The following is a 26,230-nucleotide window of genomic DNA, read 5'->3' as shown; positions in this document are numbered from 1 at the left end:
GTCTCATATGTGGGTCTTTTTTTTTCCTCCATTATCAGAGTGTCCAAATATTGAGCAAATATAAATCCAGCCAAAGTCCTTGGGTCTGTGGATGCCCATGATAGAGCTCTGTTAACCACAGAATCCAGTCACAGCTCATATCTGCTGCTTGCAGAGCCAGCCCTGCTTGTTTTGGTGTGTGGCTAAATTGGAGATGTGAATTTGTGGCAGCTCTGACTGTGCTTTTGTCTATGGTAAGAAATCTGTGTGAGTGACTGCCAGAACTGCTCGTTATGAATGAAGACAACTTTGTGAATGGCTTCATGAAAATACAGCCAGACACTTTGTAAAGGACTAGCTGTTCAAGAGTCACCTCTGCCTTTACTTGGTGAGGCTGCAGAATAATGTAGGAAAGGCATGACTGATACAGCGCTTTACTTGATAATAAATGCTGTGGTCAGCTCTTCTGTGTCTGCACAAGCTACAGTAGCTTCCTGCTTTGTTAAGCTGAATTTTGCTTATCCCAAGTTTTGCTGTGATTTGGGCTTTTTGGGGAAGGATAGCTGGCTAACAGGGAATTCAGTTAGCTGTTGGGGAACCCTTGCTTGGCTGGTGTTTGAGAAGTGTTTTGGCTATGCTGAAGTAGCTTTGCCAAGCCCCAACAAAACCCATTTGATTGGGAAATTCCTAGCTAGCTCAGTTTATTGTCTGGCAGTTCTTACTGCTGACAGGCTGATCAGAGCACGTTAAGATTACTGGGGTTTTGACTTGTTGAGACTTTGGCTTGCTCTGTGTGGTAACTTAACCAGCACTGGGTTTTTGATAGCACCTACATGCAATATATAAGAGCTTGTCAGTGCTGTTGTAATGTTGCTAATTAACAGCAGTGAGAAGAGAGACTTAGCAGTTAAAGTAATTTTGAGGTTCCTATACAAAACATGTTTTTTTGTGTGCTTGTGATGGATTGACCATGGCTCGATACCAGGTGCCCATCAAAGCCTCTCTGTCCCTCCTCTCAGCTGGGTAGGAGAGAGAAAATAACAAGACTTGTGGGTTGAGAGGACAGGGACAGATCACTCACGTATTATCATCCCAGGCAAAACAGACTAGACTTGGATAAATTAGCTTAATTCATTATCTGTCAGTAAGAGTAAGATGATGAGAAAAAGCCCCTCAATTTTAAAATGCCTTCCCCCCAGCCCTCCCTTCTTCTCAGGCTTAATGTTACTCTCAAATTCTCTAACTCCTCTCCAGAGCAGTGCTGGTGGATAGGTAATGAGGGTCATGGTCAGTTCATTACACATTGCATCTGCTGGTCCTTCCCCCTCAGGGGAAGGACTCCCCACACTCTTCCCCTGCTCTAGTATGGGGTCCCTGCCATGGAAGTCAGCCCTCCATGAAGTTCTCCAGCATGGAGCCTTCCCACAAGCTGTAGTTCTTCACAAACTGCACCAATGTGGATTCCTGTACCCTGCACCAGCAAGGCTTCCTTCCCATGGGGTGCAGTCCTTCAGGCACAGCTTACTCCAGTGTGAGCGCCCTGCGGCATCACAAGTCCTACCAGCAAATGTGCTCTAGCATGGGCTTCTCTTTCCAAGGGCCCACAGGTCACTGCCAGGAGCTTGCTCCAGTGAGGGCTTCCTGCAGGCTCCTTCAGGCATCCTCTTGCTCCATTGTGGTGTCCTTCACAGTGTGCAGGTGGATCTCTGTATCCCTGTGGACCCCCATGGGCTGCAGGGGCACAGCTGCCTCACCATGGGCTGCACCACAGGCTGCAGGGGAATCTCGGCTCTGGTGCCTGGGGCACCTCCTACCCCTCCTTCTCTACTGACATTGGTGTCTGCAGAGCTGCTCCTTGCACATATTCTTTCTTAGTCCTCCCGCCACCTGCAATTGCTGCTGCACAGCTTTTTTCACCCCGCTCTTCTTGACTGTTGCTCCAGGGGCACAGCCATGGTTGCTTGATGGGATTGACCTTGGCCAGCAGCAGGTCCGTCTTGAAGCTGACTGGCATTGACTCTATCAGACACAAAGGAAACTTCTGGCAGGTTCTCACAGAAGCCAAGTCTGTAGCCCCTCCCCAATACAGTGTCTGAAACCTGCTGGTATCCATGTTTTCCCAAGTAAAGTGGGTTTGGCATCCTTTAGCAGACTGTTTCGGCTTGTAGGGCCTGCAGTGGTAACTAGTAAACTAGGTAACTACAAGTTACAGCTTAACTCTTGAACACTGAATTCTGTGAAATAAGTAGTATTTTATCTTATCCTCCAAAGCTGTGTTAAAGGTTCATCTTCAGAAATTCTGGACAGATGCAAAGTAAAGGTTTGTCCACAGATTTTATCATTTCATGGATTCTGGCATACCAAAGATAGATCACTTACAGTAAATAGACACAAACAGATGAGCTGAAAGATGTTCTAGAATGTGTATCTGTTCTATACAGTGTAACTGAGCTTACCTGTCTTTGAGAAAATAACCTTAAAATAAGACATATTTCTCTTTCCTTGAAAATGTTCCTCAGTAAATAAAGTATCTTCTTTTCATTCTTTTGATGAAGTTACTGCATTTGCTGTCCAGGTGTTGCAGCTAGTCAAACAGCTTTGTCTCTGGGTTGCCCTTTTCAAGGTAAGAAACCTGTAATTAAAAAGAAATCCAAAACATTAATATACCTGTCTAAACAGGGGCCTCAGTTCATGCATGTCAGCAGCACTTCATATGCTGTTGACCTTCAGAAGCAGAAAAGTTTTTTGAGATTGTCTCCCGACTATTGGGGAAGGTATGGAAGGGGGAACTGGTTAAGGTGCTTTTTTATATTTTTGGCAGTATGCAGTCTGCATTGATTGACTATACTTTGCAATTAATGTTGATGTAGCTGGGTAGTGTGGGTTTCAGTTGAAAAAAATAATGAGTTTCTTTTGGGTTTTACCTCTAAAAAATGCAGTTGAAAGTCCACTGAATGCTCTAATAGCTACTTATTCATGTGTAATAGCAATTAGGTTGAAGGGCTGTATGAACAATAAGCAATCATGGGTTAACTTATTTATGTGCTTTTGTTGTTGTTTCCAGGAATTCCTTTTGTTAACATCAGAAAATCAATGTTTTCCTTGCCAGTAGGAAGGTGGGGGAGGAGAGGAAGACTACTATTGGTTGTAAATTTGAGAATATTGAAGTGTCAATGGTGGTGACAGTGTAGTGTCTGACTCAACAGATACTGTAGAGACAAATAATATGGGAATACTGCTGGGCCTGTGTCTGTTAATTGTGGATATACATCAGGTGATTTTACTAGAGAAACTCGTAAACATTCATTAGAGCTTTTATGTACATATATTTTGTGTGTGTACATATGTATATAATATATAATAATTTAAATACTGTTCAAGGAAAAATTTGCATCTTCTTCAAAGAAGCTATATGAGGTGACTTGGTTATAGAAAATGAAAGGCTGCATTTAATTTCAGTGTTTGGTTTTAGAAGGTTCAGACTACTTTGCCACATTTAAATCAGGTGTTTACCTTCAAGCATATACATGACCTCACTGACTCATAAAGTATGCTTATCTATACTTTAAATATATGTTACTTATCTGAGGTCTCACCACACTGAGGTTTCTTCAGGTCTGTCATGCCTCCAGTTGAGCACCTGGCCTTGTCAGTTCTCTTCAGAAGTCCTTTGTTCAGGGAGTGCTTTCAGAGCTCTGGCAAAGTGCTTCCTTTCCCCAAAGTCACTGTAAACTTGCCAGTTTATCATGACTGTGGTGCTTCCTTGTGTGCTTGGTCAGGGCCGCTCTGATGACTTCTCTATCTGCAGCTGGGGAGGCTCCTGTGGGACCAGCAAGCAGCTGGTTCAAGTCCATCTAGTTCTTTCAATTCAAAGGATTATATTTGCTGAGAGTCAGTCTTGCACATCTAACAACAGTCAGCTGGTTCTTCAGAGATGTCTGAGCAAGAAAGGTGATGTGGGCTTGAATATTTAACAGAAAGAAGGCTGAAATCAGAATAGCTCCAGAAATAATATCTTTGAACTTGAGGTTTATTCCAACATTGAAAATTTACTATACTTTATTAGTCTGCTGGTGGAAGTTTGATTCCTTGTGATAATTTATTTCTTGATGTCCCAAACATGCATGAATTTGAACACTTCCTGACATTCACTTTTTTACTTCTGCTCTTACTGTTTAGAGAAAACACTATGATTGAGGAAAGCAGTGCTCCCACTTTACATCCTTCCCTGTTAGCATTCCCATGCTGTGCTCTTGTAGCAGTCCACATTTGGGCAACCACAAAAGCAAATGAGCCGACGCTGTCTCTTGGCATCCCGTTCTGAGCTGAAATAGGAGCCAGAGTAAATTGCTTAATAGCTCAAGTCCCTGGCAAAAGCAAAGTGGAAGATAATGCCTTGTTTGTAAAAACTGAAAGTTAACCTTTTTTGTTGTTTTGCAGGAGGGTCATACAGATGTAGAATTTGAGTGGATTGGTTTTTGCTATTTCACTGCTCTATATCTGTGTGTTTAGGAAGATATTTTGAGGCGCTTGAGGAAGAGCAAGAGGCTAATGTTTATTTTGGCAAGTCTTACTGTGAAAAGTGAGTTTTCTCAGTCTGAATTTTTTTTTCAGAACTCCCATCCCTCCCTCCTGCTTATCAGAGAGAACCATTTTACCGATCATGTTGCTGAATTCATCTATTGTCAATTGGGCTCAGCTCTACTAGTATGATATGCGTAGTAAAACCAGGAATTCAGATTATGCTGAATCACAGTGATGCTCTGCAGATGTTCCTCTAGGATGCCAGCCAGCAGAACACAGGCTCTAGGCTTTCAGCAACATTCTTCTGCAGAGTGGGGAGGGTATAGAGCCCCTGTGTGCAGTCCCTGAAGTGGGGAGCATCAGAAGGCAGCAAGTGGATATTTTATGCTGAGCAGCCATTGGGTACTTTTGGTGCTGTGGTGCTGGGTTTCCTACCTTTGGAGCTCTGGAGTGGGGATATGCCTTTGCTAGCTCTTACCTGGTTCCAGGAGGCTAATAGATGTGTTTGAGGAAAATCAGAAAACTCGTTAGAGAAAATCTTACTCTTTTAAGAAAGGGGTTTAACCTAGGGGTTAAAGTCTCTTCCAGTGTAGCAGCAGGCAGATTTGGAACAGGCACTAGATCTTCAGTGTCTGTAGGCTGGAGACATTTTCTTGTCTCGGGGCTACTGAGATGAGTTTTTTCTGTCTCTTCTGTTTGAGCTGTTTCATGTTCTTTATATAAATATTTATAGAACAGGACTCCTCATTTTTTCCACAATTCCCAAGATTTTAATGAGTTGATAATTTCCTACCATTGCATGAAAAATTGTTGGGAGACTTTCTGCCTTACACTATTTCAGCCTTCTGGTATTTTTGTAGTTCACTGGAGCTTCTTAATGCGGAGTAGAGTCAATGTTGCTGAGTGTTTTGTTCTTTGGTAAATGGGTGGTATAAATTGGATGGGTCAAAAAGAAGAGCAGTAGAAAGTGCTGTCACCTCAGTTTAGAATTACATGTGCATATGACCACTCATAGACTTCTAGCAGTATATTTGATAGTTGTTCAGATGACAAAACCAGCTGGGTAGGGAGTTCAGATGCATGATATGTACATCAGTTTAGGTGAGAAAACATTGGCTTTAGATTCTTAACTCTGCTTCACATGGCAGGTTGTGTGGTTTTAGAAAGGATCTGGCTTGAAAATAAGTGTTTGGCTACTAATCAGTATGGAAAGAAGGTAGGAGGAATTTTCAGAGGTTGTGCCTAAGTCCCTTGAATGTTCACTAGGAAATAGCTCTTCTATCCTGTAAAATATCCTTTCATGTAAAAGCTTGCTGCTGTACCACAAGACTTCCTTCCAGACAGTTGATGTTTTTTTAAAATTTTAATTCCTAGCTTTTGTTTAAGAAGTGTACTGTCACATGTGTTTTGGGGAAGTTTTTCAATATTTAGAATGCTATTTTTAAAAAAATAATGGTACTTAGTTTATTTTCAAATTTATTTTACTTAAAATTATTATTTCATAAAGCATTTTATTCATTCTTTGTATGTCTGTGTGCCTGCCTATATATATACACACACACATATATATGTATATATATGTGTGTGTGTGTGTGTATGTCAGCAGTTGCAGAGTATTTACTTTGCACTGGTACCTGTCTGTTGAGACATGGAAACACAGCTCTACACGATTTGCATGTGCCCCCTCCTGCAGCTCTGTTCTTCTTTCCAGTAAGTTGCTGTAAATAATGCAGAGCTGACATTTCTTTATGTGCTTTTTAAACTGATCTCCCTTGCTCAGATGCAGGGTGGCATTAATGACCTTTATATAAACTACTGGTTTGGATCCTTCTCAGCCCGAGCTACATTCTACAGTGGTAGCAGGTTGTTACCCTTCCAGGTCTCTGAGGTGGTAACTGGTGGTCACTGTTTGAGGGTGTCAGTCACTTGTCATGAGCAAACACCAGCTCATACAGTGACACCAGTCTCTGGGGAAGCCACACTGAAACTTGTGTAAAAGAAGAGATTTCTTTGATAGGACAGACGCAGCATTCACAGTGTGTACAGGAAGAGGGTTTGCTAGCGCCCTCGCTTGTAACCCATGGTGACCAGTGATAGAAAATACAGCCAGAATATTTTGTGATGTCAGTATCAAAATATATGGTTATATCACTGAATACTTGTAAACTGTTTGGAGTTTGGGGAAGATGCCAGTCAGTAGCTTTCTTTTGACCCTCTCTGAATGTGACCTTGTTAAGGGCTAGAGCCTTCCTCTGCAGGATTAGCATACAGTGGAGCTGCAGCACCAAGTGCAGGGAGGACCTGAGGATCCCTCACACACTACATCTCTGTGAAAACACAAATGCTTGTGCAGCCCACATAAGCAGTGGTCTGGCTTCTCACACACTGGAACTGAGAGAGGGAAGCAAGTCAGCTGACAAGAGGGGAGAAAGCACAGGCTCTCCCTGGGTTACATGGATGGTACCATCTCTACTTAGGAAGGGGAGAGCATAACAAGGTCAAAGAGCAATGGGTTTTATCACAATGAGGTACAGAACTTTCTGATACCTAACCATTTAGTTACAACACTGACTGGACATGGCAGTGTGTCTATGGTACCTGCTTAGAGCGATTCCTGCCCTTGGCAGAAATCTGAGGAGGATAGGGGAAAGAAGGACACTGACCCAGGTGCTAAGGTCTGTGCTTCCTCACATATGCCACTCTTAACTTTGTCCCTTTTTTCTTTTTAGCAGATAGGTCTGTGGTCTCTCAGATATGGACTTTATAGTGTTAAACAGCATAACTGAGTTCATGGTGTACCACTGCATATTTTCCAAACCTTTACCCCTTACTGCCCATTCCCAAGCGAGCGGCCTGCAAAGGTGTAGATCTGAGACAGGTGTTTCTTCCTCAAACTGTGTAGTCAGACACTTCAGAAATCCTCAGGAGGAGGTGATAAACAGTGGGGGAGCATAAGCCTTCTTTCTGTAGGAATCCAGAGCTACATGTGGAATCAGTGAGATGCTTCATTTCCTGCATCCTGTTTCTAGATCTACAGCCAGTGGGTTTCAGGCACAGTGTGGTGACCAGTAGAGAGTCTGGCTGCAGTAGCTGAGCAGGAGGGAGAATGCAGAGGCAACAGCTGCAGTCTGTGATTGAGACAAGCGTGACCAGGGACAGTAGTGGAGCTGGACTCTGCAAATGATGGATATTTTGGAATGTTTGCACTTCCATACATATGTTCATGCAGGCATTTAAAGGAAAGGATTTTGAAGGCCTCAGATGTCATGAAACTTATCCAGGGTGCTTAAGTAGTCTGAAGTGGCTAATCTCAAACTTCCAAAAACCAGGAAATACCAAATGATGGTATGGATAGAAAATTTCTACATGCTGTCATCAGAAGGATATAGAACAGTACTGGAAAACACCACTCCTGTATTTGTAACATTCTGTGTTGGTTTTACTAGGTGTGTTCATTCCTAGTGAAACAAAAGGTTAAAAGGACAGCTTTGAGGATACTTGTTAATATGTTCTGACTCTGGTTATGTTTATGCATTTAATTATTATGTTTGCCTTTAGACATGAGACTACAGCAAATAGAAAATCATACCCATTACTAATCTCAAGATCCTGAAGACAAATGTCTGAATCTTGGTATTTCTTGTAGTTTCACAAACAGTGGCATGCTGATGTTTGCCAATTTGACCTAATTATTTTTTTCTTCTATTTAAATAAAATCTGAATGAAAACCAAAATAATTACTTTCTGAAATGCTTGAATTTTGGGATCTCACTCTCAGAGTTTTTTCATTTTTTCTAGTGCAACAATATTAGCTTAAACTGCAGCAGAAAACCTGTGTCCATTTCAAGCTTCATGTGCAGTTCCCTAGTAGCATTTCTTTATAACAAGAAACAAAGTCAAATCTGAAATGGAGGCCATGTGTCTCTGTTTCTGCTTTTGCTTTACCTGGGGCCTGTGGAAGTCTGCAGGCAAGACAGTGTAATATAATATATATGGATGGATAGGAATCTCATTTGAAAATGAGATGTAATTCCGTAGAGAAGGTAGAAATAGAGAAGATGAAAGCATAGTGCAGGCTGCTACAATCTCATTAGATACTGTCATGGTTTAATCCCAGCCAGCAACTAAGCACCACACAGCTGCTCATTGACTGCCTCCCCTTGGGAGTGAGCTTTGAGTGGCAGAGCTTTGTATGCTGAGCCTGACATCATATGATATGGACTATCCCTTTGCTCAGCTGTCCCAGCTCTGTCCCCTCCCAATTTCTTGTGCCCCTCAGGCTCCTCACTGCTGGGGTGGGGTGAGAGGCAGAAAAGGTCCTGATGGTGTATAAGAAATGCTAGCAATATCTACAACATCCCTGTGTTATAGCTACTGTGAAGAAAACTAACTAAATACCAGAGAAAACCAGTACAGGTACTTAGCATTCTTTTTTCTTATTTTTGGAAGTTTCTCTAAAATTGTGATTCCTTTGTTCTGTCCATACCTGTCTAGCTCTTAGGAGCTGGGGGGTTTAGACTGAGCTATTTGGAAATGAGAAAATGATGTGTAATTAAAAATAGAAAATAATTAAAATTCATATTCCGATATTGTTCTACTTCATGAACAAATTTGAGTGACAAAATTGTAAGCTCTAGTTTCTCTTTTAATTGTAAGCTCTAGCTTCTCTTTTAATAGACAAAGCTCACTCAGTGACTGGGATTAGAGAAGCATTGGCAATGGTCAAGTCACTTAGACCTGGAATTCTTGGTTTGCTGGGGTAGTATTTCCTTAGAAAAGGAAACAGTTGCAGGGCAGACGAGGAACTATGACCTTTTTTGTGGTGTAGGAAGGCATTCATCCATAAGCCTACAGATGGGAAATCCTCCCAACACCAGATCATTAGGTGTTGTTTAATGGGGAGTTTTCTGATCGCCCTTCCCAAAGCTGCATTTTCAGATGTCAAAAGTGGTGGAGCAGGTGTCACTCACAGTCTCTACTCTGACACACTTTACTGTCACAGAGTATTTTCACAAATTGTATCTTTCTGGCAACACTTATGCTTTCATAGACTACTTTTCCACTCTCTGTATTTGCAAGGAGATGTTTTTTTTGTTGTGTTAGGAGTGGGGAGCATCTGACAGAGTTTTGAAGTGTGAAATTAAATGTGCCAGGTTTTGCAGCAGTGGCATGACACAGAGTTGTTGTGATTCTTTGATGCTTGAGATGCAGGCAATCCCCCCCATCCACAGTGTTGTATAGAATGGAGTGTTTGTCAGCTTTACCTGAGGGTCTGGCTGGCTGGAAGGTGTCTGTGGGCCAAACAACTCTGATGCTGCTACCAGTGGGAAGGTGGTGGGCATTCTTTGGAAGCTTAACACAGCAGCAGTGGGGTTTCACTGCTGCTTGGAGACAGAAAGGGAACTTCTGTAAAGGCTGAACATGCAGCCACCTACTTCAGGCTGTGTCACGCGAGCTCTGACATATTTTTCTGCAGTGGTTAAAGGCCGTTCCTGTAACTGTCTGCCTGCTGGACGTTGCTGCTTACAGTTAAGGTCACCAGGACAGAGTATGTGCCAGCACTGTAGATGACCTGGTTCAGGTTCATGGTATCTTAAACGTGCATAGACTGATACAAATTGCTTCATTTGGTAGGGGAGAGAAGTAAAACTCTGCCAAAAGTAGTCCAGTCTTCTCTGCAGCATTCCCTTGAATGCTGCTGAAATGCTTCATTTTACAAGGCAAGTGAAATATCTCATTGGTATGTGTATAATAGCTTTAGAAAAAACACCCTGTCAGTATTTGAGGTCAGCATGTAATGAGAAACTGAGAGTGATCTCCTGCTGCAGGTAGTGCATTTGGAAACTTGTATCAGAAATTAATGACCCATTATGTAAGGGATTTTGTAATTTGTTGGGTTTTTTTTTTCATTAATTTCTTATTCTTGGATTTCTTTCGGGATGATTTGCAGTGACATTTCAGGAGCAGAAATGCAAGCAGGAGATGGTGGAGAAAGACAAAGCATGTAAGCTAACATTCAAGCTCAGAATCTCTCATATACAGTAAGTTTTCTGTGTTTTAAATTTAGTACTTGTATTAACTTAATCTTGGCCAGTGCAGAAAATCTTCTGTCAGAAAATTTTCTCCAAACATTCTTTAGTGTGCATGCTGTTGGTGGCATGTAAAGTACTGTTACCCACTGGCTTTAGGTGTCTTTTGGGCTCAGCTGAGAGTCCTACTTTGATGTTCCAGAACTCTCACAGAAAGAAGCTTTGCTGAAGAACTGAGGGTGAGAATGTAGCAGCTCAAATTTAGATCCAAGCCCGGAGATAAAGCTTGTATACTTCAGTGGGACTATTTGGTTCATAAAATTATGGATGTGCTGTAGTCTTGCCACAGGATCAGCAACTAAGTAATTGCTCAATACTGAGATTAAAATAACACCAGGGAAAAACACTAGTTACACTACTCAATAAATCAGTTGGTGCTACAATGAGAAATTTAAATTTGTTAGCTATTAAGTAGAGCCATAAAGGATGATGCTTTTAAAAATTAGTGCAACATTGACATTTTCTTTTTAATGGATCATCTGTATTTTCTGTAACAAACAGTGCTGGACTGAGTTATATAAACGAGCAAGTGTTTTATAAATGTTATTTCAATTATCTGTCCTTGGAGAAGGTGAATGAAAAATAGCTCCAACTCAGTTTTAGCATCTTCATTTTGACATTTGTAAAATGCATATTAATGAAGTGTGTGAAGTGTAGAGAAATGGGTCCATTTGAAAAAGCTGGTATCCTCTTAGTTCTTTATTTTAAAAGGATAAGGAAAAAGAGAAAGGAAGAAAGAAGCAGAGGGTATGTTTCATATAGTATGCCAGGTCTTTTTGAAATAGCTTGCAGTTGCAAGCTAGCTGAATCAGCACCACATTTATTGGTAGAAGGCTGTAATCATAGTAACACCTGCAGTGTACAGCAAAGAAGAGACACATCAAATTCTGGCAAGATGTTGAATGAAGTTTTTATGTCTGGTTTTAAATCAGAGCATTGCTACAAGGAGTAGAATTGGTTAAGTAGTAGGGTTTAATCAACAAAATTAAATTTCAAGATTTATTTAGCTAGTGTCTTTGAAAAAACCTTAGTTGAGAGGCATGAGGCTTTCACAGGGTATCGTTATTTGGATTTATTTGCTTAATACAAGATGCAGTTTTAAAATGTACCATTTTGGTACAAAATTTATAGCATATGTTGAAAAAGAACCTGAGGATTTAAAGTGACAAAGATATTTTCCCATTACTTAGTGGTTTTTATAGATTAATACATTTTTAAGGCCAGAAGAGTTTGTTATCTCTCTTAGTAAACTTGTTTATATGATGTGTGTTCAGTTCTTCAAGAACAGATTAACGTTTTTGTTAATGTTGTTATGAGGTGCTGGATCGGATTAAGTATATTTGAATCAGTATGCAAGAGTGCATTGATCAGTTGTCTTTAACATTACAAAATCTGCTCCATACTATATACAAGAGCAAACCACTTGAATTCCTTAACTATTCCTTACCATACAGTTACCTCTTAAACTTAGAATAGGACCCGTCCAGCATGGGTTTGATGTCACTAGATAGAAGTCATGCTTTTATGAGAAGCAGCGAGGGAGATGAAGATTTAGAGTAACTTTAGAACTGACTTTTCCAGCCTGCATGGGAAAATTTATCATCTATATCTCATGTTCTTTGCCCCTTTGGCACAAGAAATAGCTGACAGCAAAAGACAAGAAGTACATTTAAAAAAATTGTCTAGGGACTACAGGCTACAAGCATTTCTTAACACCTTTCTTTTGTTATTGGAACACACTAAATATTGGAAATGGGATTGCCCTGAACTTACCTTTGGAGTGATCTTCCTGCCTGCTCTGTCCAGATGTTTTTAATTCTGCTTCTAGCCTTTGGCTAGGCTAGACGAAGAAACTAATTTGAGCTCTTTCCTTGATGTAAGGAGGGGCAGGAAGGACAAGCTTCCTCTCTGAGATACCAGCAGACAGTAAGGCCTTCCCAGTGACACAACTGCCAGGAAGGCTTGTCAAACATAGTGAGACTCCAGTCTTGGCTAAGCATTTGAGCCACTGACTTAATAGAGGTAAAAGGTATTTGAGTTCTAAGAGAGCATCTGTTCATGGTGTAGTAAGATGGAGACAGCACGAACAACCTTACTTATTTCAAACATGTCTTTTTAATAGCTGGCAATGGAAATGGTTACTTTTGTCTTTTGGCTCCTCATCAGACCAAAACTCAGATGAACTTCTTTTTCTTCTTCCTGTTATCTCTTCCACGTATACTTCCTCAGCTCTCATCTCTTTAGTTAGAAAATGGGTGCCTACAGAAATTAATTATAAGATTTTAAAGTTGTCAGTGAATACTGCAAGAGAAGTGCTTTATTTCTGGTGTTTGAGCTGTACTAAACTTCTGTGTTTCAAAGAAGAAGTTGAGGGAAGATTCTTTAAGAGCATTAAAAGAGATTTAGAAGAATTTTTAGAACACATATCAGTCCACATAGCAAATGCTTAAATGGGGGGAAAAGGAGATGTTCCAACTTAAAAATGTAAAATGAATGTAGGGGTTTGTTCTCATATATTTGTACCTATATCTTTTTATCAGTGTACAATAGAGTTAAAGAGAGTGACCAAACCAAGCTTTTATTTCATTTGACTTAGTCTTTGCTGTAATTTTTTGTGTGTGATTTAATTTTAAAATGTGAGGATTCAGCTCTGTTCCTTAGTGAAGTTTAAGGTAGTTAGTTTTGATGGAAGCAGGAATAGGCAATGGAACTTCATTCCCTATGTTTAACTCTTCATCATGTGATAGAGTGTCTCTCAGTTACCTAGCCACATAACTGGAAATAGAAAGCATATTGCAGGATTTCTTAATCATATGCAAATTCCATTCATGTGGCCAAGTTTTCAGAGACTTAGAGATTTAAATCTACAGACCCTGTTAGTTTCAGTGGGAGCTGTGTGACTAAATTCTCTGAATTAGTTATGAATTAAAAACAAACAACAGCCGTGCAGCACTTGTCAGCCCAACCACCTGGCACAGTTAGCTGCTTTTTGTGACTGCATTAATTGATAAATTCTTTTAGCAAAAATTGAGGATGCTGGTGAATGAGAAAACAGGAGCTGTTGAGTTCATCTGCGGTACTCCTGCTCTTTATAGTCTCAGAACAGGGTGTGGGCGACATGGCTTTTATTTTTTTTACATATGCCTTTTATCCAGATTCATAGCTATTAGGCTTGCAGAACTAATCTGGGGAAGGTAGGAAATTTAGACTAGCTTTACCTTTTGACAGGATTGAGCACTGCTGTGCAGGACATTGTGTTCTCATTTTTCTTTAATGCTTACAGGTAAGCATGTACAATTAGTCATGACAGGTGTAGCTTTGACAGGTTGAGACTAAAACCTCCAAATTAATCTCTTGTATATTTTTCTCATTTCAGAGACACTACTCTCCTCTGAATAAAGATGGCAGAAATCAATTCTCCTGTAAATATCAAGGAAAAGGTAGGTTCAAGTAACAGTACAGTGCAAACCAAAATTATATTTGCATACGTATTTAATTTCTACTCTTTCCAACACTGTTCACATACTGAACCTTATTATGTATTGACTTTGTGTTTGTGCATGAAGTACACAGATAATGATAGGACTAATCTGAATCTTGCTTGATGAGAAGCATTTTTACTTTTGTGCAGAGAGACTGTTTTGTCAGCTAGAGTTCTCTTACTCCTTTGCAATTCCTGTGCACACTGATGCTGTGGAGAACAGCACTTTGGGATGATTGCTGCTGTACAAAAAAAACATTGAAGAAACATGCCCTTTAGAAATAATTTTCCGCCAAAAAATCTTGTACCTATAATACTTAAAGCAATTCCTAAAAATCAGGACCTAAAAAGCATAGATTACTTTTTCCTATGAAAGTATGTCTCCTTTTAACTGCATTCCATGTGCTTGAGTGAGTCTTCTCCATATCCTTGGCTAGAGCTAGAGTCTCATCACCCTTTCAGGAGCAGTAAAGGACCTAAAGATAATTAGAATATGAGGTAGGTCAGGAGAGCTTTTGTAACTCCCAACAGGCAGATGAAGAGACCATCTAACCATAGAATGTCTTTTGCTCTAGCTCTCCTTATGGGAAATAGTTCCTTACCTTACCTGTTGCACTGCCCAGGTGCCTGTTTTATGAGTAGTTTTACCTTATATTTGTTGTTAACATCTGTGTTGCTTATTGTGCTTGAGGATTTACATGTCAATATAAATCTCTTGTCTTGATGATGAATTTCTTCCTTAGTCCATAATAGAAGCACAGGGTTTTAAAATTGAGAAGCATGATGATTTTACAGTAGAAAGTAATGTCACTGAATTCTTTTCCCTGGTGCCAGAGTGCTCAAAGGTAAACTACAGTAATTCCAAAAATACAGCTCAATAAATCAATTGAAGCTCTGCATACTTACTGTGTAGCTTGAAATGTTTTATTTAAGTCAGTTTTACAAGTGCGGGATTTTACAAATCATGTATTTGTCTTTTGCAAGTTTAAGAATGAAGAACTGCAACAGGAGTTTTATTCATGGTAGATGTCTGCTGTTCTGAGTCTGATATCTACTGGAAGTGCCCAAAATCAAATGTTTATGAGCATATGCATTTTAAGGCAGGAAAATAATTGGATCAATACACTCTGTTATAAATTGTTCCACTCTTTATTCCTGCATCTTCCATCAGTATTTAGTGCCACTAAATGCCTATGCCAAATTGAAAACTTAGCTTAATAGCAATTGAAATTGTTTTGCAAAATCACTGGGTTTTCTTCTGGAAAATATAGATTAATAACCTAATGCATAAAGGGTTAGTGACCAAACAGCATAAGCCTCATGTAGTCTAAATAGTGCAGTTGAGAAGGTGCTGTGCTCAGAGAGCCATTGCACCTGGGCAAGTCCCTTGTGTTTTAAAACAGGATTGCAGTGGCTCTGTTTGGTATCTTGTATTTGGTTTACCTATGGGTAGCAACAAACGAAGCAACTATGAAGTGATTGTAGCTTCAGAGGTCTTTGAGCGATGCACTAGAAATACAAGGAAAAAGTTGAACAAATAAGTCCTGCAGAGTTGCCTTGGATAATATTTGCACATAAACTGCTAAAACGTGAGGATTTCATTTGCGTGTTTGAAAAGCAGACATATTTACAGTGTGCTGGTAAGGGAGTCAAAATCACATCCCTTTCTCACTTAGCTTACAGAGCTTCCATAGTGGTGCCTCACAACATTGAAGCAGAGTAAATTTAATGTTTCCTTTTATCCACCTTTTGGGAGGCAATATTTCTGGGTAAAAAACCCAAGGTTTATAAATATAATAGTTCTGCTGAGCTTCACAAATCCATTGCCCTCAATGTAAATACAAGCAGGCCTGGTTTAAAAGAACAGACTAGAATACAGTCCCTTCCCAGTTCTCCCTTTCTTCTACCTTAGAGCTTGCAGATCATGATGTACTTAAGACTTTGAACTTGCTAGGACTTGCATGAAGCCAAAGGAGCTGTTCATATGCACACAAATACTTGCTCGTATAGGTTTCTGCAAAAGTGGCACACAAGTTTCTCCTTATATTAAAGGTTGTTTCACTGTGATAAAAATGTGATGAAAATTACGTGCAGATTTCAGCATATTTGTTCTTTTGTTTGGGGGTGGGGCAGCAGTTGTTTGGGTAATTTTTTTCCTGTGGTGACCTTTCCCTGTGTTCTCTCCATGATCAGCTTCTAGTTATTCAGTAAAGTAGAACCTCTGCCACTGTTCTAAATGTGGTGTGAGGCCAGTGCAGACATTTTGGACATTATGCTCACACTCAGGCTCTATAAAGCCCCACCTCTGAATTTGAGTCATAAGAGAATGCTACTGTGGTAGTGATACTTGTGTAATTCATTCTCGGCATTTCAGCTGAAATAGTTCATAGAGTCAATAGGTTAAACATTCTATTTTGTATCTTCTTTTTTCTCCCCCAAGAGGTTTATATAAATGTTGGCCTGTGATGTTAGGAAGGCTAATGAAAGTTTCCATAGTTGGCAGAGACTTCTGCAGCTGTGATACTCTTGTGGGGGAGCCAGGACTGTTTCAATTACCATATTTTCATGCACATAAGCCACAGATTTTCTGGAATAACCTAAGTTCTGCATTTCAGCAGACACAAAGGTCATTAATTGCGTGCAGAACTAGTATAAGTTTACCATCAGGACCTCTCTCAGAATAATTCCCTTTGCCCTGACCCTTGCTGTAGTCTTCTTTCATTATACCACTCTCCCTCTTGCCTCTGATAGCACTCATAATCATCTCTGTACCTGAAAATAAGTAAGGACTTCTTTTTTGTGTGAGGATTTTCAGAGACGGAGTGTTATACATAGTTCAGATCATATGCATAAAAGTTCACTGGATTAAGAGGTAAAATGAGTTAAACTCATTGGCTTGCATCCACAATCCATAAAGTCAAAGGAGGTATTCAAGCATTAGCCTAGTACATCACCAGAAGAGGTGTTGAGATTCTGAATTACAAGGCTTTCAAAGAAGAAGCAATTGGAATGAGGAAGACAAGTGATGTATTGTCTCTTGCAACAATTAGGCCCTCTTAGTTTAACAAGAGATGAGTGAGTATCAGGCACTCCCCAGAATTACCATTAATCTCTGGCATGTGACTTTGGTTTTGATCCAAAGAAATATTAGGAATTGTTTAAACTTAAACTGTAAACTTTTTGGGCCCTTTTTTTTTTCTTATTTTTTTTTATTTTTTTTATTTGCTGTGAGATCTGCTGTCAGCTGGAATTAGCAAAATATTCATTCAAATGAAAATTGTCCTTTTGAGATTCTGCTAGGAGTGATGTTTTGCTGAACTTCTGAAAAGCTTGCTTTCTCATTTGTCATTTCAAGTGTCAGAGCTGGAGGAGCAGATGGGCAGCACTGCAAGAAGGAAATTTTATTCAGATGTGGTTTTGGAGGTTTCACAGTTTTCTTTGCATTACACCATAAATGTGGTTTTCATAAGCAATAGTCAGCATGTAAGGAAAGAGTAGGATTTAGAGTGGAAGGAATGGAAGTAGTATGTAAATATGAAATCATGCATTGCCAAATCAGATAGTTTGTAGTCTGTGATTTCACTTTCTCCTTAAAGTTGACCTTTGCAGCTGTTCTTTGCCCATGTGATGAAGTAGATGGACTATTCAAAGACCAGAAAAGTTGATCAAAATGCACTTTTGTCACTTGATGAGCCATTTAACTTTGATTAAGGATATCACAGACTCATGTCTGTAAATAGTGTTGTCATCACTCAAGTAGAACAGTTCTAACTAAGCCAAACTTCTCAGGAATCCTGAAATAACATATTAGAATGTCTGGTTTTCTATTTGATGGATAAGGGTGAAATAATAAATCCATGACAAGTGCCTAAAGAAGTTTACTGCAGCAAGTAGAACTTTTTTGGGGCTTACTAGGAATAAATGGTCAGAAGGTATCAGGTTGATGAACAGATCATGTAGCAGAAAGAGAGGCACAGATCTGATCAAAGCTGTCATTTTGCTCAAAGAGGATATTAGCAATACTTGTTCAGTTTCTCAGGATGAACTTAGTAAAGCTTTTGGAAAAATATCTTCAATGTAAGAAATAGCCTCTTAATACAACCAAGTCAAATTGTATTCATGAAATATGTTTGTGTAGAAGTTCAAAACCTTTTAAAAAATTCTACCATAAAGTGGTTTTAAAATGCATTTTCTTGCTTAATGTAGCCAAGACATCTGCTAATGCTAAATTCCTAGATTATCAAAACAGCAGTGTTCTGCTGGCAGCCCTTCTTCCCTGCTTTATTTGCAGGATTTGGGAGAATTTGGGGGTGTAATGGAATTGAATGATGTATATGTGTACATAAAAATTTACTACTGACATGCAGTAAAAGTAAAGTAGGAAATGTCTGTGTTTATTGATAACCATACTTATAAATTAATTTAGTTCTTGACTTAGAGAAAATCTGTTGTTCTTAATGTTTAGTACAAAGTGAAGGTGGATCAGCATTAGTTTTCTAACCAAGCATGAATAAGAATATTTCTAAGTGACCACAATAGTAACTTACTTCAAGGGGATTAGAGCAGCTGTGTTTAGGGGTTTCAGAACAGCCGTGAGCTTTCAGCAAAGAAGTTTAATTTGTCACTATGTCAGAAATACATAAACAAACTCTCTGAACCCCGGATATGTTACTTATTCACCAGAAACATCCTCTTTGAGATGATGCCAAGGGGGACCAGATGGAGCAGAGCAGCAAACAGGCAGTGATTGAGTCCATGTTGTTACAGTTGCCTGGGAACCATTTGAAACTTGACAGAGAAAGTAAAGGGCTTAGAGGAATACAAATCACTGTCAGCTTGGTTCTACATGTGAAATAGGTAATCTGGTGTCACAACTTCCAGGCAGGCTCTGTTTGTTTTTGAGCTTGACTTACCTAGAAAGTCTTGTGAGATGGGTATTTGTGAGGACTTAGAGTGAGCTACCATGAAAGGGTAGAATTCAGCATCCTTTCCTGTGTGCTATATTCCTCAGAAGTAACCTGTTACTGATCATTATATATATGTGTGTGTGTGTGTATTTTTTTGTTAGGTGACCCCAAAAATTTTGCCCCATGTGAGATGTTTAACAGTAATCATCAGAAAAATAGTCAAGTATATCTGATCAGACCTTGGGGATTTTATTGTGAGGTAGATGCTTATCTGAGGGCACTTAATACCTTTTTCAATTTTGATTCCACTTCTGGGCAGTCTTCAACATATTTTGTAGGAGACAGATAAAAACATCCTCATGACTGTGGAATTCTGGTCCTGATGAGACACAGTCTGGCTCAAATTGCAGCAAGCATTAGCAGGACTTGAGCTCTGGATCATGGGTTTAAATGGAGGTGGACCTGGGTTCTGACTTTCATGTTCCTGACTGTATACAGTTTTTTTCAAGATCACAGATTGATATTTTAGATCTGTGATTGCTTTAAAGTAGTTTCTGTAAGCTGAAATTCTGAGAAAGTTTTCTTAGTAAACAAAGTAATGTGTTTTCCTGTTAGGCTACAGGAGGGAAAGCCCAGGAATTTAACTGCCATCAGTGACAGATTCTCAACTAATGCTGACATTAATAGCATTAATTATCTGTGGTTCTGAAGGTATGTTACTGAATTCTCTTGGTGTCTGGAATGCTGTCTAGCATCCAGATGATGACAGCAGTTCACTGGGAATCTACACTGATAGAAACAGGATGTTTCACAAAATAATTATAGTCTGGTAATGCTGTTTGTCCTATGATCAGGTTTCAGTAAGTAGGGAAAAAAATGTTTTCTCCCACATAAATGGACATCTAATAAAGTAGACTGCTTTGTTAGCCCTTGCAGAATGGCATTAAAGCAGTACTATTGCCTGGTAAGAGTTTCTTTTGCTCTGGTACTTTGTTTCATACTTTAGGATGCTAAATATTTTTTAAAGGAGTTTGTTGTTGAGAAGTCATAAATACCAGATGATTCTAGTTGCATCATCTGTTTATTAAATGTTAAGAAGATTAATATTCTTGCTGCATTTGAGGACTGTCAGTTTAGAAAGAGAAAGATAGGAGTTACATCCTGCCCTGGCATTATCCTATCACATCTGTAATAAAAATGAGCTCTATAGAGTTTTTTGGATTGGGAAGTGGTGGACTTCTCTCAAGTAGCTGTAAGTAGCTTACAGACCTGCTTAGGTTTGTAAGCAGGTGGGGTGTATAGCTGTACTAGCACAAGGGCTGATTCATCACCTGAGCTAGCAGGTGAACCAGAGAGGAGCCAGCATACCTGGAGTGGCTAGACCCAGATCACACTGATCCCTTCAGTGTAAGTCCACCTTGTCTTCTTGCATTTGTCAGGCATTCCTGGAGCTTTGCTGTGCTTCTGTTCATCACAGTCTGTGTTAGGTCTCTTACGACCTGCAGTTGGAGAAGTGCATTTGTGCTAGGCCTGTGCTGTCAGGAAGTTTCTCATCCTTCCCTTTGGCTTTTTCTTTTTTATCACTAGGTCCCTTTCTGGAAACAAATGGGACACTTTTTGTATGAGGGGACAGAGCTGAGCTTCAGACCTAGAAATTTACATATATATTTGAAATCAGGGTTAAAGGACTAAGGGGTAGAATATCAGGGACCTTGAAATTTCCATTTCTAGGAGAAGGCTGTGATATAGCCTGGTCTCCTTCCATATACCTTGTCCTCCCAGATATACTATCAGGTCACAATCTGAGTCTTGTAGCCACATGTCAGTAATTTCTGTCCGGATATTGGTGACATTTTCATTGCCTGTAAACAACAGTTCTAATGTATTCTGGATTAAAATATTGGTAAAACAGTGCAACTGTGTTGTAGACTTGTTGTCTGGCACACAGATCTTTAAAATTCCAGAAGTATGGTAACACAATGCCTATTGATTTTGTTCCTAAAACTTTAAAAGACAAAATAATTTGGAGCAAAATGTTTTGGGATCTCTGTTCTTTTGGTTCTGAACTGAGATGGTTTTATATATGTATGTATGTAATAATTTTGATGCATCCTACTGATTGCAAATTTTGGTTTTCATCTACTTACCCACATAAATCACGGCACAAATCTGGAAAGAAGAAACTCTTAGCCTGTAGGTATCCTGGGTATCACAGAGTACATACGTAAGAGAAGCAGACAAAAAATTCTAAGCAGCTTCTGATTTGGTATTTCCTAGGTCTTGGATCATATAATTTGCAATCTGATGTTCTTTTCCTGAGGAATTATTTCATTAAACTCAAAATTTTATATTTTCCAAATAGGTAAACAAATGTATATTTTATGCAACAGTCAACAAAAAAGAGTGTTGGGTTTTGGCAGTAGAACTGTTGAGTTTTACAGTATATTAATTCACTACATCAAATTTTTTAGTAGTCCAACTAAACCAGGGCTGTGTCCACAGTCTTGTCATATGCTAAATTTGTTAAGCATTTGTCCTAAGATCATCATCGTGGTGTTTTGTTTTGTTTTTGTTATCTCCACAACTAGAATATTTCCATAACCTTTTTGTATTTAATTATAGTATTAGTTGGATGAAACATAGTTTAGCTTTGAATTCTGATTTTTCTATAATGAAAAAATTCTTAACAAATATCACACAGTACAAACGGAAAGTCTCCAGCTGATTTTGGAGTCTGAAATATGGCCTGCGTGGTTGAGTTCTTGTGTGTCAATGTCCTCTACCCTACAGATATTCTTCTTGTTTTTAATAACTTTCCAAAGTGCACTGTGTGGTGAATTGCCTGAGTGAGGTCTTAGCCTCACTTGGTTGTTTCCAGATGCTTCCTGAGTCTTGCAGACCTTTCATAGCAAAGTAGGACCTAGAAGCCATGTGAAATCCTTGTGCTTGTTTAAAGTTAGTTAGAATACTCTAGATATTTCTTTTACTATTTTTCCTGTAAGCAGTTACCACAAGGAGATTATGCAATTTTGAGTAGGCAGAGAGACGATTCACATGATTGTGAAAGAAGAGGGGAATTTTTTGTGAGAATATGAAGATGTAATCCACATGGTGAAAATATTTGAGAGCTGTGAGCTTGAACATAAAATGACTGCAGCTTGTGGCCTGCTCTTAGTGTCTTTGCCAACTTTTATTGTGGAGCCACCTCAGTTCACACTTGTTGCAGCTTTATCATTAAATAGCATGCCTGTGCCCACAATCACTAGATTAATTAACTCCTTTTTCCAGTGCATTCTTTTCACATCCTAGTGATTTGGGTTAGTTTTCACTTGGCTGCCTGCAGTACATAGTGGAGAGCTATACTCATTACTTTCTTCTCCATGCATGCATGTCAGCTGAAGAGAGAAACTTGAGCAGGCAGGAGATTTTCTGTATAGTTTCTGGCAACACCACCTCTGGTTCAAGAAGTCCACTTGTCAGCCTGGTCTGTATGAACTTCAACATAAAGTTACCCCTGTTTAGTAGATAGTCTGAAGCAGCCTCTGTTGGCTAGGGACCGAGCTTGTGGGCCAGCCTGGTTCAGTCACAGCATGGCAACATTAAACAGACAATGGGATAGGCCTTTGGGAAAGGGTCCTCGGGAAGTAGATGAGCACTCAACTCCACTGCCTTCTAAATTATGGGTTTGGCCTGGACTATCCAAGGCTAGACTTGCTACCTAAGAGGTGCTGTGGGCATATGTGAAGCTGCAGATAGGGGTGTGATAGGATGGTGGACAGGAGCACAGTAAATCATCCTAAGTAACTGTACTAACATGTACTGAAGCCAAGCATGAGCCTTTGCACTTCTGACGCTGAGTTCAGTGGGCGTCAGGAATCTGAGCTGTCCCATCAGTGCATTGGGAGAGCATGCCGTGATTCCTGGTTTATGGTAGAATATAGGACAGGAAAACACAGTGGTTGAGGAGTGGGGTGAACATACTACAGCAAAACAAGATTTTGTTGGTCAAATCTGAGCACTTGAATGCTCTCAATCACCTTCTGATGTCCTCGTTGATGGAGACTCCATAGAGATTGTCCTTCAGCACCTAACTGGGCAGCTAAGACAAGGTAGTATGAATGTTTTTGCCATGCGAGCCAGCCTAATGCCCTTAAACAGCTCTACCTTCATGTATTACTTTTTCGAAATTATATTTCACAGTACAATAAAAAGACCACACTGCTTCACAATTAGCATGATGATATTGGGATGCAGTAAATAAAGTACACCTAATCAAGGATGTATTCCCACAGAAAGATAACAAAGGAGGGTGCCAGATAAACATTTGCAGGACAATAACAAGTTTCTGATTGTAAGTACTTGCTGGATATCTTGACAGGGAAGCTCATAAAGCTAATTTGGAACAAATGATCTGGTTTGGCAGAGTCTCTAATTTTTTATCATAGGCTTTTGTTTTGCTAATTATGTTTAAATATTTTTATTTTGGTCTGATCTAGTAAATTTTTTATAGCATTAAAATAAACTAGCAAAAAAGTTGCCTGTAACTATTTGCTTTCAACTATAATATATAGGGATGAGAAAATGAATTATAGTGTGATTCCAGTAGGAATATTTTATTAAAGCATCCCGAGTTGAATTCCATTTGGTATCATTGGATACTGACAGTATAGCAGTAGCAAATGCTGTGAAATTTAAGCATTGCATGCCAGAGTCATCTGTGGGTGTAACACCTCATCCATTAGCAGTTTCCCGAACGAAGCATTTGGCATCCCATGTCCTTTGTTTAGGATTACACAAGCTTCCTGGTCACTTGTATATGGAACAGCAAACTGAAATAATGTTGAGCAGCCACTAGAACTTTTAAAAATTATACTGTTCTCTTTTAGCCTCTGACTATTTTTCAGATGCCAAAAAAATCAGTCATAACTTTGATGTAGAAAGGCCATGCAAGACTCTTGTTGACAAAGTTGTGTGCTCACTAAATTTGCGTAGGTGATACGTTGAGACACTTGGCAGCAAATAGACCATTTAGGAAAGAAGCGTAAGACTGAATTCTGTTAGTTGAATTAAGGTAGTTCTTCTGCTGTGACTGAGAGTAGGAGAATTGATGTAATGAAGAAACTGCTTCATTATTTGCATGGCTGGGTGAGGATAGGATGGGAATTGCTTTGTGCAGATAGATACATTGCTGTGTGCTCGTGAGCACATCAGTGTAATAGGCATTTATATAAACATGCATTGGCACAGAGGTACCTTATAGTCTAAAAGGAGTCTGATAAATTTATGATTGTCTTCCTTTACTTACAGATCAATGCAATCCGATCAATTGTTCCAAACAAAAGCAATAATGAGATAGTTCTGGTGTTGCAGCAATTTGATAACAATGTAGACAAGACTGTTCAAGCTTTCATGGATGGTGAGTACAATGTACCTTTTTCACTAATATCAAAGTATTTGTTGTCTCTAGTGGCTCAAAATATATTCTGTGGTTCTTCTGAAATCTAATGTGTGACACTTGTTAATTATAAAAAATTGATGCTCCTGTCTGCATCTTTGCTTCTTTGCAGTACAAGTTTGACGTGGTTCTTCATCTGTTCTACCTGATTTTGCCATTTTTTAAGCCATTCTTACTGCAGACCTGTTTCTTTATTCTGCATGAAGGTTAATGCTTTTTAAAGTAATATGTCAGGAAATTATTCACTATTGATGATACAATAACTAAGAACATTCGGGATAGTTCTGAAGCATATAACCAGGCCCCTAAACCCCTGAACTTGATGCATACATTGATATTCAAACCTCAATCTTAATTTTGCAAATAGCCTTGACATTTATAATGGCTGAACCAAGACTCCAGTGAAAGTTCGAGCCATTTAAACCTGGATCCATGTTTGTATTTTGCATCATGAGACCACCTCTAATGAAAGGTCACTTGTATTTTAATATCACTTTCCTGGTAAATATATAAAGTCAAGTGTTTTGAACTTTCACCAGCATCTGTGAGAAACCCTTTGCAAAAGTAATGGCATACCATGGGTAATCTTTTGAAAAATTTTTGTAGCTTGAGGTTACATAAATGATAGTAAAAGTTCAGTGGTCTCAAATGGCCCTGTATATCTTAAAAATGCCTCACTTTTCCTATCTCAGAAAGTTGTTTAATTCATGCCTATTTTACTTCAAAATATTTTTGGGTTTGATTTGGAATAACTTACTAAAATCTATCAGCTAAAAAGCATCATTGTATACTAGGAAATACCAATATGCAAAAAGCAGATTCAAGCAAACTGGACTGTTTGTAAATGTCTCAAAATTCTTTCATCAGATCTATATGGTTATTTTTGCTTCAGGCAGTTGCACAGATAGTTATGTTCTGACAATGTATTGAAATGGCACTTGTCTGTGCACACACACAGCGAAAAAGGAAAGTGTGATGCATCTAATGAACAATAACTTTGTCTTCCTGTACTGTGTGTCCTGGGGAGGTAATGGAGAATTGTTTGATGACTATTCAACGAGTTACTTTCCTTTTATTTTGTTATAAGTTACCATAACTTGCTTGTATGCTTGTGACTTATGAATTGTTTCCAGTGGTTCCTCAAAAGGGGAAGTGCTTTCACAGCCATGTGTCATCCATCACCTGCTGTAAGGAAGAAACAGGGCAAACACAAGCTTTGCAAGAAGTGCAATAAAGTCATGAAGAAAAGCAAACTGTTATACCCGAGTTCAGATGATCTTTGAACTTCACCAGTTCGTGATTACTGTTCAGAAGTCTTTGTGAGGGAGTATATGAAAATTGCTAATATTTGTTACTGTCTGGAAAGAGCAGAAAAGATACGTATCCACGTAGTTGCCACTGTGGATAGAATGAATAATTGAAATATTTTTTCACATGAATGACAAAAATTGCTAAGATTGAAATAACACTCACTGAGAAGTCCTGCAATGAAAAACATTGCAGTGGTCATGCTGAGTGGAAAGGTTGAGCCACCTCCATGTAGTGCTTCTCTCAGAGGTGCTACTTGCTGAATCAAGAAATATTCAAATTTAGTTTCCTATCTTCCTTCATATCTGGAGTAGCATTTAGGTGATGCCTCTGTTATGAATGTTATTCTATATGTGAAATTATATTTAAATGGAAGAGGGTTCAAATGTTTTATTTGCTATGCTAGTTTATCTAATTGAGCATAATCAGAAGGTCTCTTCAGCTGCTTTGTAGATGTGTTCAAGAAAATATACTGAGGGCTTTGGGA

General features: G+C 39.2%; 1 protein-coding gene across 10 annotated transcripts in view; it reads left to right on the top strand.

Moving 5' to 3' along the window:
• Window positions 1-26,230, top strand: part of SPATS2L (spermatogenesis associated serine rich 2 like) — an 81,779-nt gene that overhangs the window by 25,397 nt on the left and 30,152 nt on the right. For 6 of the 10 annotated variants that reach the window (XM_085584577.1, XM_021555470.3, XM_085584579.1 and 3 more), the window contains exons 2-3: window positions 13,969-14,032; window positions 24,288-24,396. In XM_085584577.1, coding sequence (XP_085440703.1) covers window positions 13,994-14,032; window positions 24,288-24,396 — 148 coding nt within the window. In that variant the 5' untranslated portion in view covers window positions 13,969-13,993. Of the gene's footprint in view, window positions 1-10,453; window positions 10,545-13,968; window positions 14,033-24,287; window positions 24,397-26,230 lie in introns of all 10 variants that reach the window. The other 4 variants (XM_085584583.1, XM_085584584.1, XM_085584580.1 and 1 more) reach the window with 2 other exon arrangements.

This window comes from Lonchura striata, chromosome 7 (assembly GCF_050655825.1).
Source record: "Lonchura striata isolate lonStrDom1 chromosome 7, ASM5065582v1, whole genome shotgun sequence".
NCBI classification, from domain to species: Eukaryota; Metazoa; Chordata; class Aves; order Passeriformes; family Estrildidae; genus Lonchura; species Lonchura striata.
This window is presented reverse-complemented; position numbering and strand designations above follow the sequence as displayed.